This window comes from Physella acuta, unplaced genomic scaffold, assembly GCF_028476545.2.
Source record: "Physella acuta isolate Inbredline_101_S28 unplaced genomic scaffold, ASM2847654v3 ptg000489l, whole genome shotgun sequence".
Lineage (NCBI taxonomy): Eukaryota > Metazoa > Mollusca > Gastropoda > Physidae > Physella > Physella acuta.
The window spans coordinates 647,920-665,319 of record NW_026732008.1 but is presented as its reverse complement, the minus strand read 5'-3'; the positions used below and the strand labels follow the sequence as shown (position 1 = coordinate 665,319).

The 17,400-nt window shown below is 36.3% G+C and overlaps 1 protein-coding gene across 1 annotated transcript; it reads left to right on the top strand.

Moving 5' to 3' along the window:
* The first annotated feature begins 1,222 nt into the window (after nt 1–1,222).
* On the top strand, nt 1,223–7,659 carry LOC131944339 (uncharacterized). The gene is made up of 2 exons (XM_059304895.1): nt 1,223–1,240; nt 5,939–7,659. Exons 1-2 carry the CDS (start codon nt 1,223–1,225, stop codon nt 7,649–7,651), a joined length of 1,731 nt encoding a protein of 576 aa, XP_059160878.1. The 3' UTR covers nt 7,652–7,659.
* The last annotated feature ends 9,741 nt before the right edge of the window (nt 7,660–17,400 follow it).

Sequence of the window (17,400 nt, the reverse complement as noted above, 5' to 3'; positions counted from 1 at the left end):
GTACCGATGCCCACTTAGGCTTTTAATTGATACTTAATGACACTTAGTCTAAGATACATAGGAGGGCGGTCTTTGTAGACGTAGTGTTACCTTATCAAATTCCAAATAAAATAGAAGACTTCACGGCATACAAATCGCGTCTGACGATTTTGTCTTTTTGATAGAGATGTGTCTGTGTTTTGCACCTTGATATAGTTTTGTGTTCTACTAAATTAGAAACCCAACAAAATCTTCTTTGACTAGCCTTAAGCTATATGTTGGATTTAATATTTCAACGGTTATCTTTTAAAACAGCAATATTATGAAACATTACGATATTGACGTAAATGCCATGTCTTCTTGTATGTCTTCTTGCTGTATCTTTATAGATATAATCTAGGTTTTTTCTACATCATCTGCGATGCAATTTATAAACAACTTGTTTTTAAAAACGTACATGTTACGGTGATAAATAATTGGATTACTTGGTGTGGGATAACATAGTATTATATTAAAAAGCATTTAGTTATGTTTCGCAAGGTGACACCTAATATTGTATATTTTATTACTGTTCAAGATGAAATAAAAATTAAAAACTGGATTTATTGACCTCCATTTATTAACCTCTAATTTGATATCAAAATTAATTAATAAAATTAATCGGCAGCCCAGAAAATGATTTGTGAGTAAACGCATTTGTTGTTAAATGGCTACGTTGATATGATTGATACTCAGTTATATGGAGAGTAAGTTTTTAAAGAGTGTTGTTGTGACGCGATTGACCGTTCATTGCCTTTCAGCAGACATGTGTCGTCTGTTAGATTTCTTTCTAGTCAAAAACACGGCATACAAAATGTGAGGGCTTAGTTAGCGTTGTTAAGTAATTTTTTAAAGGTTTTGTTTTTTAGCCTGCATGATTGTTTTTTAAATTAATGAATTTTGTTTTAGTAAGACGTAATAAATAGTTTTCTTTACTTTAGAGCACGTTTGAGTACAATCATAACAATATTAAATACAGCAATTCACGTGTGGCTTACTTTAATTATGCTCTGCTCTATATTCTCAGCGATTAGACCACAAAAAATGTACAAATGGTAAGATTGAACCAAGCATTATATGTCTACTGTCAAACCTAGATAGGTATCGCAAAAATAACGATTTTAAATATATATTTCTGGAATGACCATGAAACATTGTTAAAAACGGAATCGCGGTTTCGTGGTTTTCGGCAGCCATCATTACCATGACGACGGTAGAAAAAGTAGGTGACAGGCTAGGTTTACTCGTTTTAAATTCACTAAGACAAATGCAGCATAACACGTGAACAAAAAAAACAAGTTCGGAAATAGTTTAACTTCAGCTTTGGCGAAACGGAATTCGATATATTAACAATTAAATGTCTCAGACGACGTGCCCATATGTGTGGCTAAAATCTAAAATGTATGGGGCTAGGTAGTGTCAGTCTGTCATCGCTATAGATTTTGAAACCATAAAGGTAAGCACATAACACGTCGTGCTTTTTACTTGCATCGTAGTGTCTAATTATAATAACAGGGTAGGGTTTGTTTATATAACGACTTACATTTATTTTATTGTTGCTACCGTTTTTTACTCTTTCGCATAACGTGAAGAAAATATTTAATACACGCAAATTGCTAAAACGTATTAAACGGATTAATGTCAAATAACATCTTCGTTTAGATTCCTAAAAAAGTTGATACATTTTTATAACAGTAGATTCGAAAAAAAATTAAACGGTTTTGTAATTTTGCCAAGGGAAGTAATTTAAAAATAAATTCAACTCAAGCTAATCAAAAAATGTGAATGCGAAATCTCTAAGAGCGAATTAAGGTTGGAATATTATAAATAGCAAATTGTGAATGCAAATTCTGCAGACGTGAAAGGGGACCTTATTGCTCGAATTATAATTAGCATGGATTGATAAAAGGCTATCTTTTATTTATTTTATTCACTGAACCTACTGTTTACTAATTATAATTTTTAATCTATTATTCCGCAACATTAAACTCGCCTCGTAACGTTAATTAGGTGCAAAATTAGTCATGAAACTCTATTGTATATTTTTTTTTAATTTAAAGTACTGAAAAAAAATGCATGAATTTCTAAAGTGCTATATGGTTGGTAAAACACAGACATTTTAAATAATGCATTTTATTTATTTTATACACTGAACGTACTGTTTACTGATTATTATTCTATCTATTGAATTGCAGACAAGCTAGGGATTTTATAGTCGTTCACTGAATCAGGCGCGTCCGTCGGTGCTCGGACAGTGTGCGATTTTGCGCCACGGATGATACTGAGAGCACTATGCGTTTTTTTGCATTCATTTGTGATTGTTATCATTGTTTTCGTGTGTATTTGTGTGTTGCGTTTGTGTTTTCGTTTGTGTTTGCATGTTGTTTGTGTTTTTTTGTGTTTGTGTTTGTGTTGGTGTTGGTGTTGTGTTTGTGTTTTCTTTTCTTTTCTTTTGTGTTGTGTTGTGTTTGTGTTGTGTTGTATTTGTGTTGTGGTTGTGTTGTGTTTTTTCGTGTTGTGTTGTGTTTGTTTTGTTTTTGTGTTGTGTTTGTTTTTGTGTAGTGTTTGTGTTGTGTTTGTGTTGTGTTTAGTTTTGTTCTGTTCTATTCACAAGTTGGTACATTTAAAAAAGATTTGCATAGGTTGGAGATACATGTGTAGCAATATGATCGATTAGCAATAGGCTCATCATACACTTATCGACACTTAGGCTGCATGCAAGTAACAATCAGCGAACACCCACACGCACCAATACAATGTGCAAATATCCAATCTTCTCTAAAAATAAGGATCCATCAATTTACTTATTTATTTAATTATACAGATCTGTACTTTAAGAGTAATATATTTAAAAATGTACACGTTGAAATGTAATATTATCGAAACATAATATAATAATAATTTTATATAATTATTTCACTTCTGTTATTAGCCTCCCATATATTACAAATCGAAATTCTAGACAATGGAACTTAATATATTGAAGTTATTTTTTTTTATTATTTACCTTACATAACAGAATCCAGTTGGAAAGAGAATAGTGCACCAAATGAACGTAAACAGTGTGTGTATATCTGTGCGAAGCTTACAATTATTTTAAAAAGTTAATTAAACCTCTAATTACATCAATTGATCTTATAGTGCACTGTTATCGAGTTTTGACTTACTTGAATAGTTTTAAGATAATCGGTCCTGTAAAGCTGATTAAAAAAAAAGTAGATACCGTTAAGTGTTGTTTCCGGGCATCAGAAATTACTCAATATTTAACTTGATCATGTTAATGACCTTAGACCTATGTATAACTGTAACTGTAATCATGTTATCTGTAGTTTTGTAATCGGAAAAACAAATAAATGTCACTAAAAATTGAAGAGTAGCCAACGTATAAGATAATATAAGTAACATTTCGTATTTCTAACCGAAACAGTAGTCAACTATTGTGTTCAAATGGTAATGGAGTAAAGTGCTATTTTCGTTTAAGAGTTGTCGTTTAAAAGTTCACAGATACATTTGCATACTATCTGAAACTTATACTTTAAAATTTTGATCGATTTGACGTCCCGGACGCCCCGTGAGCACTGTGGCGCTTGCGTTCGTTTTGGGTGGTGTGATACGGTTCCATGACAAATGATCTCAGGACAATAGGGCTTGTACGTCTACGGTCTCGACATCTACTAGCTTCATAGTACGAGAACGAGAAGTTGTGACCTACTTACAAGCCCTATTGATCTCAGGACAAATGATCTCACGGTTATATTACTATTTTTTTTATTAAAGAGTGTTTATATAATTGTGACAAAGATCGCCAACCTCATTAGTTCAGCTGTTGAGCCTAATTAGCATCACAACAAAGTAATTTCACCGCTGTGTTTCTAAGTTTAGATAATTGAAACACTGTGTGACAGCTTCAGATCCCGATAACGTTTTATTGATTGGAGGTAATTTTTCTTCGTCGTTTCACTAATTTGTTACAGCTGCAAAAGTGCTGAGTATGGTGAACAAAAGGTGATAAAAGTGTACACTAATTTAACCTCCAAAAGATGACTAACATACTTTAGTGAAAACTCAAGTTCAGGGGCGTAGCCTAGGGTGTGACAAGCTTGAAAACAGTAGACACAATGTGAACCATAATCACTTAAAGATAATAGTTATTAATCTAACATCGTTCCTCGTTTTATTTCTAATTACACAGTGATAGAGTTGCCTAGCGGCAGAGAGCTGGACTGCTGATCCGTAAGTCTCGAGTTCGAATCCATCCACGTAAGGGTAAGTAAAGGCAGCTGGGCATAGTGCTGACCACGTTATTCCTTCATATGCCAAGGTCAAAGAAACAAGTGATCTCTAACTCAGGTCAGATTTAAAAGGGGACTTTATTTTTTTTACACAGTGACAAAGCATGGGTGGTAATTTGTATAAAAGTAGGGGCCTACCTCTTAAAACTAATATATATATATATATATATATATATATATATATATATATATATATATAATTAGGCCTATATATATATATATATATATATATATATATATATATATATATATATATATTCCTGAAACACCTGCAGAGTATTTTCTCACTTTTTTTTTAATTTATGTATTAACAGCTCCAATGTTTAAAATACACTTTCAATATATACTTTTTAAATATACATAATTGAACTGTGTTTTAGTATGCTATATGTATCTCTATACAAACATACATATAGTATTTCCCTGATTATAAGACGGTTGACTTTATAAGACGAAACATCCCTCTTACATTTGTTTTCAATGTAAAATAGTTTTAAATGTATCCTTCTGTATTCTCGATTCAAGGCGTACACATTTACAACACCCCTCCGATTCCCACCTCCCATCCCATACTTTGCATTAGAGATTATTCAATTAGAATGCCGTCTTAAAAGCCTGTGTATAATAGTGAAATATTATTAGAATAATAAAAACACTATACAAATGAACACTTGCTTAGGGCGCCTGTGGAAGCAGATACGCCTCTGTGCGCTTGTGCACTTTTAAAACCAACGTTTGCTATTTAACACTTAGAGAACCAATAATCATCAATTGCTTTTAGCGGGTTTTTTAGGCAAATTCTTTGACTGAAGGTGAGTTAACACTTACATAGCTATTCTTTACACTTAAGTAGGCCTATACCTTGAAGTTTATTTTAAATATGTAGCTAAAAATATTTTTAACTGTCGTTGTCAAAATCTTAAACTAAATAAAACCATAATCAAATTAAATATTACTCCAATTGTTCTTTTTTCGTTGAAAAAGAAAATATCCTACACATTATTAAAAGAATTTTTTTTTTCACAATCGATCATTATCTCAAAATGAATTAACACTGCTAAATATTTTTTAATGTAGTAGTCTTATTTTTTAAATTATTCCATGAGTAGAAAAGCTACTCAACTTCGCTTTTATTTTTAGTTATTTGAACAGCATTACATTATTATATAATTGAAGAAAATCGTTTTCTTCTTTTTTACAAAATATAAAAATAAAAGAAAACAGGTTGATGGTGCTTAACGTTTATTTTTCAGCTAACAACTGTCAGCTTATGAAATATAGAATATTAATAATAATGTTTTCTAAATTATGCATTTACATACTGTTTAGATCGTTTAGGCATAGCCTATCGATAGAGCGCTAGCTCGAAAGTCTCGAGTTCGAATCCGTGTTTAAGTCAGGGCTTTGCATAGTGCTGACTACACTATCACAGGCACAGGTGAACTCTACTTCATTTGCCCCAAGAACCGTCATATTTAAAATGAAAACTTTACTTTTTTAGAATAGTGAAATCAAACATAATTTTATTTTTAAAATTTCCTTTAAGAAAACGTTCCAGAATGAATGAAGTAAAATATATTCTGCTGGTGGTGTCTGTCTTGGTATCTGGTGCGTGATGCCTCTGTGAGTACTCAGACTGGAGCAGTAGTTTCGACAAACGAGGCCACGTCCAATGTTCCTCGACTGTGGGCGTCATCTCTGGCTTCTACCGCAGACCCAGACTAGCGTGGGGCAATGACCCCACCTCTAGCCTCGAGAAGGCCATGTGTTGCTACCCACCCAACCCCTGGGTAGATTTCCCGAGGCAAATTGTCTACGCCAACTGGCAGTTCATTCTGGACAACAACAACATGTGGGCTAACTGTCCTCCTGGTTTTTTCCTGCAAGGATTCTACAGGTCCGACGGTCAAGGTTTGAGTAACATTGAATTCGGTAGATGTTACAAACCCGCGGGCCATCCTACCTATTACGGTCAATGTTATGAAGACACAAACATCCAAAACTGTTTTGATGATGAAGGGTTGTGTACTTGCAAGGACGGGTACTTCATAACGGGGCTGTACCGATCTGATTGTAACCAACTGTACTGCATCAACAAAATGAAATGCTGTAAGATGGCTGCCGAGCCTGCGAAAATTGACGAAACCTACAAAATCAAAGAGTTGGTCATGGACAAGACAATGAATAGTATGGGGCAACTGGCGTCGTATTTGGGATATGGCTGGTGCCAAAGCTGTATCGCCCCGTATGATGGGGAAGATTTCAGACGCAACGGGTACACCTGGGTCGCGGATAGATCTGGTACGTGCGAGGGGTTCAAGAATGACCAGCGTCTTAGTATGGTCTACGGCGACTGGAGTTTCGGCATCAAAGAAATTAAATACGGGAATCCTGTTATTGAAGACCTAAAGCCAGAGAGCATTGACAGTGGAACCATCTATAACAACGACGCGACAAAAGCTACAAAGGCTATAACTCGAACGGAGACGATTGTCCGAAGTGTGACGCATACAACGACAAGCGAATTTAAAAATTCTAAAGAACTCGGGCTTGAGATTAGTTATACACCCCCACCTATTGGTGGAATGGGTGCTACAGCTTCTTTTAAGTTCGCCTATGAAACCACGACTTCAACAACCGACGAAAACAACAACGAACAGTCTCAGAGTTTCTCTGTCAGCACTTCTAAGGAAATGGCACCATACAGCGCGGTGAAGTGGAGTCTCATTCTCTCCAAAACACGAACAACTGTCCCTTACACCGCAGTGATCATCGCAAGATTCAGCTGCGAGTTAAGAGGTTTTCTCAGATGGGGTGAAGGACCAAGCGGGAAGTACACAAACTATCACCAGCAGTACCGGGGTAGTGGTGACAGACCAACTGTCAACTACAAATTCGGAGACGCCACCACCCCATTTTACGATGCACTAAAACGACAGAGCACACCCAACGCCTACCCGTGGTTATGGAATGACATCAAGTCTGTGTACCCAAACTCTGAATACGTCATCGACGAATTATGTGACGAAAACAACTACGTGTTTAAGCTGACTGGTAAATTTGAAGATGTTGTAGGTAAACATGTTGAAGTAAGATGGGATACCGTACCGAATGGGATTTCACTGTACACCGGCTCGAAAAGCGCTAGTCTAGTCTCTAAGCTCGGCATTTACACTGGCATTAGACCTGTGGGTACGACTCAGCAAGTAGGGCCCAAAAGTGGTACGGCTGTGGCTAAATCCGGGTCAGATGACCCCCAGGTTAACCCTGCTCCACCGGAATACGATATCGAAGTCGACAACCTTCAAGTCGAGAGGAGTGACAGCTCCTCGAATGTTTAAAACGATTTTCTATTGAATAAAGAAATAAAATATTGTATCACTGAATATGGTGATGATATATGTTATCACTAAATCAAGTAATAAAATCATACCAGACGTCTTTCTTTGTTATTTTAACTGTTGCTTTAAAACTTTGACTATGAGGAAAGATGTTATGCTCACTCAATCAAACAACTATGCATTCCTTAACTATTAACATATAGTGGACCTATTACCTTCAACTTTTGCGGCACTGCTAAACACCATTCATAAATCTAAAAAAATAAAATAATTCCTAACACTAAACGTAGCCCTTATCATAACGCTATAAAAATAGTAACTCTAACTCAAACCAATAAATAACTTTACTGTTGAAGTTAGCGTCAAGGTAAATTGCCAATTTAGAGATATTTTAAACGTTTCTTTAGTTTAAATACATTTTTTTTTGTTTATCATTATTCACCAAACAAATATTTTCATTTTGGATTTCTTCGTTTACTTTTAGACATTCTATAACCATTCATCTTTTACGGATCGACATTCACACATTGCTTGCTAATACAACGTCTGGAGCTTTATTGACGGGAGCCCTTTTGTTGGCAGCCTATTTAAAAGATGCTATATATCGGGAGGCTAAATGACGGTGTCCTTCTGTTGTTGGCCCTTATGATGTGGTCGGTTTCACTGGCCGCTTTGTTACTGGCCGTTTTATATCGATCTCCACACATTGCTCAGGAGGGTGCATCACATTTCATGGATTACCTGGCGTGTAATACAAGCCATAATTCCGAGAAATTTTATACTTTCCTTAGAATCTCAAGATACTCCATTAAATGGGAATTTCAAACTTCGTTAACAACAATTTACACTGAGCCAATCAATGAGATCTATGCATTTGTTATCTGTAAAGTTCTTACATCCGAGTAAAATCTGCCGTTTCAATTCGTATCAAATAGTATAGTACATTTTCATTTCATTAGATTATATTTAAATTGACTGGAGCATATGTAAATAAGTCTGAAGCTATTTACATATTTACTCACTCCTTTAAGCTTTAAACGCACAATTAGAAGAGAATTTTGTTAATAGTTTACTGTAACGTATGTTGTAAAAGTTCAATTAAAACAGAAGTTTAAAATAGTCAATTATGCTAAACGTATGACTTGTCATCACAGAGCATTATCGGCTTGACATTGCTCCGGCCATATTAAACCTTTGCTTAATTAAAATGTTAAAGCAGGCTAAAAATTAAGGGCATTGAATAAAGGTATGCTCAAAAAATAATTCATAAAAAAGGTTTAATATCAAGCTTTTATGTAATAGTGCACTAAAACGTAGAAAATAAAGTGTACACTACTATTTAAATAAAAATCAAGAAAAGCGTGGGAAACTTTACTATCTATTGGATACCTTTACTAATATTTAGGAAGCAATCCACTCTTTTCTTTATAGTTATTTAAATAGTAGTGTACAATTTATTTTCTACTTTTTAGTGCAGTATTACATAAAAGCTTGTTATTAAAACGTTTTTTTATGAATTTTCTTTTCGTACTTAACATGTTTTATTTACACTAGAGTTGTATGACTAAAAACTATTGTGCACCTAATGAACTAGATGACGCGTGCATAATAGTGTGGAATAGTTTGATGAGACAGCTTACTAATTTGGACAAAATTTTGATTAATTCAAACAAAATTTGTCAGGCAACCAATTAAGTCAAGTTTAATGTCATGTTGCATTGTCTTTATTTCTTGACCCACGTACCAACCACGAATCGTATATGCAAGTTGAAAGTGCCTGCAATTTCGCTCGGGCGTTTCGATCTAGACAGACGACAGACTGACGACACACTGTCGACAGTGAAAGTGAGTTAAATAAAAACTTGTAAAAGAATCATTAAAAATGTTTTTAATGTAATAATGCACTAATAAACCGGGAGTAATCTCCCCTAAACTTTTTGGAATATTCTTATATAAAACAACAGGGGATGGGAACTCCATTTTAAATACTTAAAGTTTTTAAAATAGAATAAAATCTCGTAGAAAAAAGAATTGCACACCAAGTGAACGCCAAATGAAATGTGCATAATAGTGCGCAATATTATTAGTACTTTATAAATTTACATGCGTTTTTTTAAGAAATCGGAACTAGCGTAAATTAGTACTTCCAGTAAACGGAAATTACTCAAAATTTTACAGAGGTAGAGAATTAGATCTTTACTTAAATGTGAAATTTCATTTACCTATCTGAAATAGTACTCAAGTTATAGGCTTTTGAAAAATTCAAAGTAGAAAAAGTACCACTTCCGTTTATCAAAAATCGCTCAAAAGTTGATACGGATCTACGATTTTGATAAAATACTTATACATGAAATTTCATCAACCTAGCTGTAACGGTACTCAAGTTATCGTGTTTACACACACACACAGACACACACACACAGAGACACATAATCATACGTACAAGATTACAAAATTATGTTTTTTTCCTATCAGTGAGGTGTAAAACGATTACAAGACTTTCTCTATAGTCCGTAAATATGAGAAAGTAAAAAGTGCAAAATAAATTATTCATTACTATTTAAATTACCATAAAGAAATGCGTAGGTCACTTTAGAATCTATTGGATACTTTTTCTAATATTTAGGAAGAGACCCACGCTTTTCTGATATTAAACCGTCTTTTATTAATTTTTTTCCATTACTTTACAATAGAGTTGTATGACTAAAAACTATTGTGCACCCAATGAACTAGATGACGCGTGTATAATAGTGTGGAATAGTTTGATGAGACAGCCTACTAATTTGGACAAAATTTTAATTAATTCATATAAAAATAATTAGGCAACCAAATTTAATGTCATGTTGCATTGTCTTTATTTCTTGACCCACGTACTAACTACGAACCGTATCTGTCAGTTAGAAGTGCGCGTAATTTTTCTCGGGCGTTTCGATCTAGACAGACGACAGACTGACAACAGATAGAGGAATTGAGTTAAATAAAAGCTTGTAAAAAGCAACATAAATACATTTAGGTGATTCTAAAAATTAACTTACATACACCTGCCACGCCTCAATAACAAAGTTCGTTACGCAAATATAATATCCATAACAAATGACACAATCAACGGCCTTTGTAGCTAGTTTTAAAAGTGACTTAGTAGACGGCCGATATTTTATTGTTTAAACAGTGCCGTAATGGACGGTCTTTACAACTAGGTTCACTGTAGGATTAGTGGACTGCTGTTATAGCTATTCTATCAAGTGAACTAGTTATAGGTATTCTAACAAGTGCCGTAACATATAACTGCTCTACCTATAGGTTATCAAGTAAATAAAGACCAAACCATCTAAGAAATCAGTGAAACATTAAACAAGTTATTTATGAGTTTTGTAATAGTGTTGCTTGTAAATCTTTGAAAATAGAATTTGTTTTGACATATGCGTAATAACAGTAAAACGTACATTTATTGTAACAAACCATTATTTAATAAATTCCAGTGCAGAGTTATTATTATTAAATTTCAATATTTTTCCTAACTTAACTCTGTTTAGCTTATAGCTACATTGCTAATGAGCAAGTGAGCATTAAATATAAACCAGTGGCGTCGCTAGGTCGGGTGTAACCTGGAGCAACACTTCGTGGTGTCGACCACCCCGCCCCAAAAACAAGTTTATATATATATATATATATATATATATATATATATATATATATATATATATATATATATATATATATATATGTGTGTGTGTGTGTGTGTGTGTGTGTGTGTGTGTGTAGGCTTACATAGACATATAATTCAAATAAATGCCACATACGGCACAAGCATTTGTGTAAGCTTTAATCACTGCAGACTTAGTAGTAAGGATGTTAATCTTTAGTTTGTTTACAATATTGTCTTTATGATTAGCACGTATACGTCATGGTGTCTCCCCCCCCCCCCCCCCCCAACCTCTTTAATAATTGTCGATTTTTACTTAAAAGACTATTTAGCTTAAATTAATTACTAATGGATATGGCATTTTTCTTCTGTACATTTTTTGGCTTGGTGACAACCCCCCCCCCCCCCTCCGGTGCGGTCCACACCCTCCTCCCCGCCCTCGCTACGCCTCTGATATAAAGTACTTTATTGTTAGAATGATCGTTATGTTAAGGTGTTCCCTTTGAATCCCGTTTGTTATATAAATGAAATAACCTGCATACAAGTGTAATTAAAGCAATAGGATTTATAGTCTTACAGAGACTGAGCTTTACTTACAACAAAATGAGTTTCCTGTTTAATCCCTGTTTGATTAAATACAGACGTAAACATATTCCTGGCGAATAAAATTTTCATACCTGATTCAACTGAATCACGAGCAAATACAAGCACATACACGTACCGCAATCTTGCAACTACGCACACAGAAACACGTGCAATCAAACACAAATACAAAAGAACACACATCGTCAGCTAGTGAGGGATTAAAGGTTGCTAATATAGCAGCAGTCTAGAGGCCCCGATTATTTTTGGGCCCCACAATTTTAATTACAGACTATAATAAATTAAATTTGTATTAATTTAATTTAGTATAAATGAGTAAAATATATTCTGTTTATACTAGTTAAATGAAAGTTCGCACCGGGCGCCCGCAGGGGTTGCTACGCCTCTGCGGCTTTGACGACGTGCCAATATGTGAGGCTGTAATAACAGAAATCATCGTAATATATATGATATAGGCAATTATATACGAAAATGGGACATTTAACCAATGTTAAATTCGGTTCGTCATTCTCAAGGCAACATACATTAACACAGACAAATGCACAAGCATAAAACCACACAGCGTATACTTAAACACATAATAATGCAAAAATATGCACATAATACCATAACTTAGCTCTTCTGTTATATTGACTAGCACTATTTCTAACATTTACGCAAGCTCGTGTCCTCGCATGCATACACAAACGCATTATCGAACAGATTATACACACACAAAAACGTACTTTAAACACATGTAAAATATATTTTGTTAGGTGATAATGGGATAGACATTGATTACTTGTATTATACCTTACACAACATACATTATAATATCATCTCAGTAGCTTTGGCTATGTTTCATCCAGGTTAGAAAATTTTAAGGCTTTACACGTGTAAAATGGGACAGAGTGACCTAGTGTTAAAGAGTTAAACAGTGCGGTAGACAATGGATAAGATGGGCCGTAACAGTCGCTCACTCAATTAAATCAGGGGTGTCATCTGGCGCCCTGGTAGAGTGTGATCTGGCTGCCAACAAAAAAAATTCAATCAGGAAAATTAACCAAGTCAAGGTAAGTTTATTAACACTGGTTGTTCCCTTTGTCCTTTTTTATTCTGTGAGCACTATGGCAGCTATGTTAGTTGTAGCCAGGGACCGTATGCGGCGCTTCGGCGTTAGTGTAATCAGGGGCTCCCGAGAGCGCCCCTCTACGTCCCTGATACATGGGCGGTCACCGAAGTGTGTTTTACTTCATTATTTTGGTGAGTGATTAACGTAAGGTTTTCATGCGGTAGTGTTGGTATTGTTAGTAAACCCTATACTTAGATCCAAGCGCAGGCATTGTTTACATTTAAATAACTCAGTTTTAGAAAACAAGGTCACGCGTCTTAGAACATAGGATTGGTAACGCATTGATGAAACCCTTCTTATTTATTTCATTAGACTTTCTTATGACAGGTATTCTAGTCTGACATAATTTGTACACAACATTTCATTTTATAAACAGGCTTTGTTAGTAACTCTTGTGTAGGGGGATTGTTCCCTCCTTAACACAACGCCTTTGTGGATGACGTCAAATGGCGTTATTCAGCAGGAAAAGGCCACGTCGACAATGATGCTAGTTTGGTTAACATATAAGGGTCGGATTGGCTACTGGTTTACCAAGGCGGGGCAACACTGAATTGAAAAAATTCATTTTCAGTAGAGCACTTTCACAGTCGGCGCGCAATCTCTAGATTGATAGCATACACACCACAATCCAAGAATAAGGCTGCCTCTCATTGTTCAAAAAAAAAAATACAGACACTCAACATTTGAAACAAAAAGCTGATCAAACATCAACTGATATGTAAGTATACTTGTAATTTATTCATATCGTTTCCGAAATTTTGTTAAGTTCTAACCTGAACCCTCGAAAACTCAACGGTTGCTGGTGACGTCATCTGTTTAGTCACAAGGCCAGAAGCGTAGCGACCCGTTCCGGCGCCCGGGCGAACTATTAGCGCCCCACCCCCCTTTGTTTATAACTAAATATTTACATTCGTCTGACACACTTCACCAGGTTACCCGCTTGCTTATTAAATCTTGAGTTCAAGGACATATTATGTAATAAAATGTTTTGGGCAGAAGACCTGGCTAAGCACATATCGGATTTTAAAAATTCTACGCAAAGCTATATGGTATGACTAAATACACACTGGCCTTCTTAGTAAGCGAAATTAATTATTTACGTCTGCAGGCCAATAGACTTTATACAATATCTACGATTCGTGAAGAAAATATTTAATTAGCAAACGTATATGGCCTAACATGATTAAAATCGATCTCGCATAATATAAACAACTTCCAACAGACGATTATGATGATATCCTATTTAATTAAATATAACTCATCGCTGCTTGCTTCCCCCCCCCCCCCCCCCCGCCACCACTCAGTGCAGGGAAAATGTTTACAAAATATGAGTCGAAGCATGGGTTGGGGAAAGGGAGAGTATGGGTGGAGAGAATGGCCGAGAGATAAGAACTTTGGCAGAGTACGAGTTGCGGGCTAGAATTTACATTCTACCTCAGAGGAGTAGCGGCGGGGGGGGGGGGGAGGACATATGTCCCCGGGCGCCGCCTTTAGGGGCGCCAAAATAAGCTTATTTAGCTGCTATTTGGAATAATAAATATAAAAAAATATATGGGGGGGGGGGCCAAATTGAAAGTTTGTTCCCGGGCGCCGGGAGGGGTCGCTACGCCTCTGTTCTACCTTGACCAATGCCCTGAACCTCTATAAAATACTTTGATGTACATTGGTACATTAACGTAGTGGTAGGGGGTGAGGGTGGTATGGGTTGTGCTGGTCAGGTGTTTAACGCACAATAAATGGTAATGACGTCGAAGCTTGATGTATTTGGTCGGTGAGTATGGCGCCTGTTACAGCGACACTGCTTGACATAGCCTCTAAGCTTGACGTGGTTAAAGGCGAGGGAGGATTTAGTTAAATAATAAAATAATAAAGGCGAATCTAAAATATTTAAACTACTTTTAGTTGATAGTATAACCAATCCTAAATTCACATATTTGAATGTTTACTAGTATACCAACGAAACGCATTTATCATTTAGTTAGTACCACTTACAAATTCTGACATCTATATTGCGTTTTTACCTCTATCATCTATATTGTATTTCGCCGCTTGGATTTAAACCAATTATTTACTTTTATAACTAAGAAGTAAATCGCTAACTGTACTACTGTAATAAAGGAAATCCGCCTTTTACTATGGCATCCTATTTAATCAAATATACCTGCTCATCTATAATGGCTACCTACTCCCTCTCCCCTCTCTCAACACTGCCTACAAGGAGATTTATACACAATGAGTCGAACCATGTTAGATGGCTAGGGGTGGGAAAGAATGGGTAGAGGCCCTCCTTTCACCTTTTGTAATCAGATCGAAATTGACGCAACTAAAAAGCTTACACCCCCCCCCCCCTTTCCTTCCAGTCCCCCACCCCACTACCTTAACACACTACCGGTTGTTTTCCAATACAGAAATCTTTTTTTTTCTCCCGTTCACCCCGTTCAACCTGCCCCCCACCCCCACCCCCCCCCCCTCTCGCTCAATCCACACTCGTCTATAAAAGTCGAATTTTTTTCGGACCCCCCCCCCCTTCTCCCGTGTTGACTTAATCAATGAAAGACCACTTAGGGTAGAGTAAAATGTGTCCATTCGACAGCTCTCCCCCTCTACCCCCCTAGACCTTCCTTTACCTGTCTCGCAAATCACCTTGCCACGATCAAAAACCCTTACCCCAAATTCCAACGGGGACCCGGACAAAAGACCTTCATGAACAAAAGACCTTCATGAACAAAAAGCCGACATGAACAAAAAGCCGACATGGACAAAAAGCTGACATGGAAAAAATACCTCCACGGAAAAAATGCGACATGGACAAAGGCCAACACGGAAAAAAGGCCGACATGGATAAAAGGCCTACACGGACAAAAAGCTCACACGAAAAAAAAGCCGACATGGACAAAAAACCGACAAGACAAAAGGCCGATAAGACAAAAGGCCGGCAGGAAATAAGGCTGATATCCAAAGAACGACAAAACAAAGGGCCGACAAGACAAACCTATAGCTAACCCAGCCCCAACAATAAAACTATCTTAAACCATTTTACTACATATACATTTAACCCTAACTCTAACCTTAAGCCAATTCTAAGCATTAGTCTAATCTCGAAACTAACCTTAACCTCAACTCAAACCCATTATTCTAATTATAACCCTAACCCTGCCTTATCCTTAAACTATCCATACCGCGTCTATCTTTATATGACTGGGTTGTAAAGTCCTACTGGGAGTGAAGTGGGGTAATAGGGGAGGGGGTAATGTCGGGCTGGGGGGATGACTCACTACCATTAGGTAAGTGTAAATGTTAAGTTTTGCAAAGTTAAATATGTTTCTTTAGACAGGGTTATAGCTGTGAAGGTAGAAGAAATACATTTTCGATAATCAACCTTGGCATTCTTTGAGTATACCTGAATTCAGTCTGCGATAGTAAGGTAGCTGCTGATAGCTCACTACACAGTATTTGTTGTGCATTGCATGCATTGCTGCAAAATTAAAACACTAAATGTAGTCTATTTTGTTATTAAATGACGGAAATGCTTTTTTTTTAAATTAATTTAATGTATTTTTAATTTTCTAATTATTAACAATATATCTTCAGTTGTTGTAGACATGAGGCACTCCATTGTACACCAATCACTAGCTGTGCTTGTCATCGTTGTCGGTGTCCACTGTGACTGTACCGTCGTGTTCTGGGATCACATCTTCAACCAGGCCGGACTGTCCGAGTGCGATAGACAAGGCGACATCATCAATAAGCTGTGCCGAATCGACGCACGCACGCTGTCGGACGCTATCGAAAGTCTGGACTCGGTTCAATGCTGCTCGAAACCAGAGTCCTGGACGGAAGGCAACGCTTACATTCACGTAAATTGGTCGAGCACTATGAACCAAAGATACACCTGGTCTTATTGTCCACGTGGCTTTTTCCTTACCGGTCTCGTTAGGACAGTTACGAATTCTCACCTTGGGGACATCACGGAGGGACGGTGCGTCAAACCGTCAAATCACCCATTTTCGTATCGCCATTGCTATGTCCAAGACATCATGGATTGTTTTAACCACTCGGGTTGTTGTGGGTGTAGGCAGGGTACCTTCGTTACTGGCCTGTATCGTGGAGGTTGTAATACCTTGTCTTGTCTAGATATGCTGCATTGCTGTGGGCTGGAAGAATCACCGTAACTCCTGCAAAGATTCGAAGATTTAAAATAAACTTGATACGCCGTTATGAAAAAAATCCATTAAGCCTTTTAATTAAAAAGCAATATTTGCAAAAAGGTAAAATAAATGTAAAAAAATATACCGATTAACAGTGTTGTCTATTGTTTTTTATAATGTATTGTGTGTTTATTTTCTTACAACGAATACAATTACAAATACGGCGTTTAATAAATTTAACGTG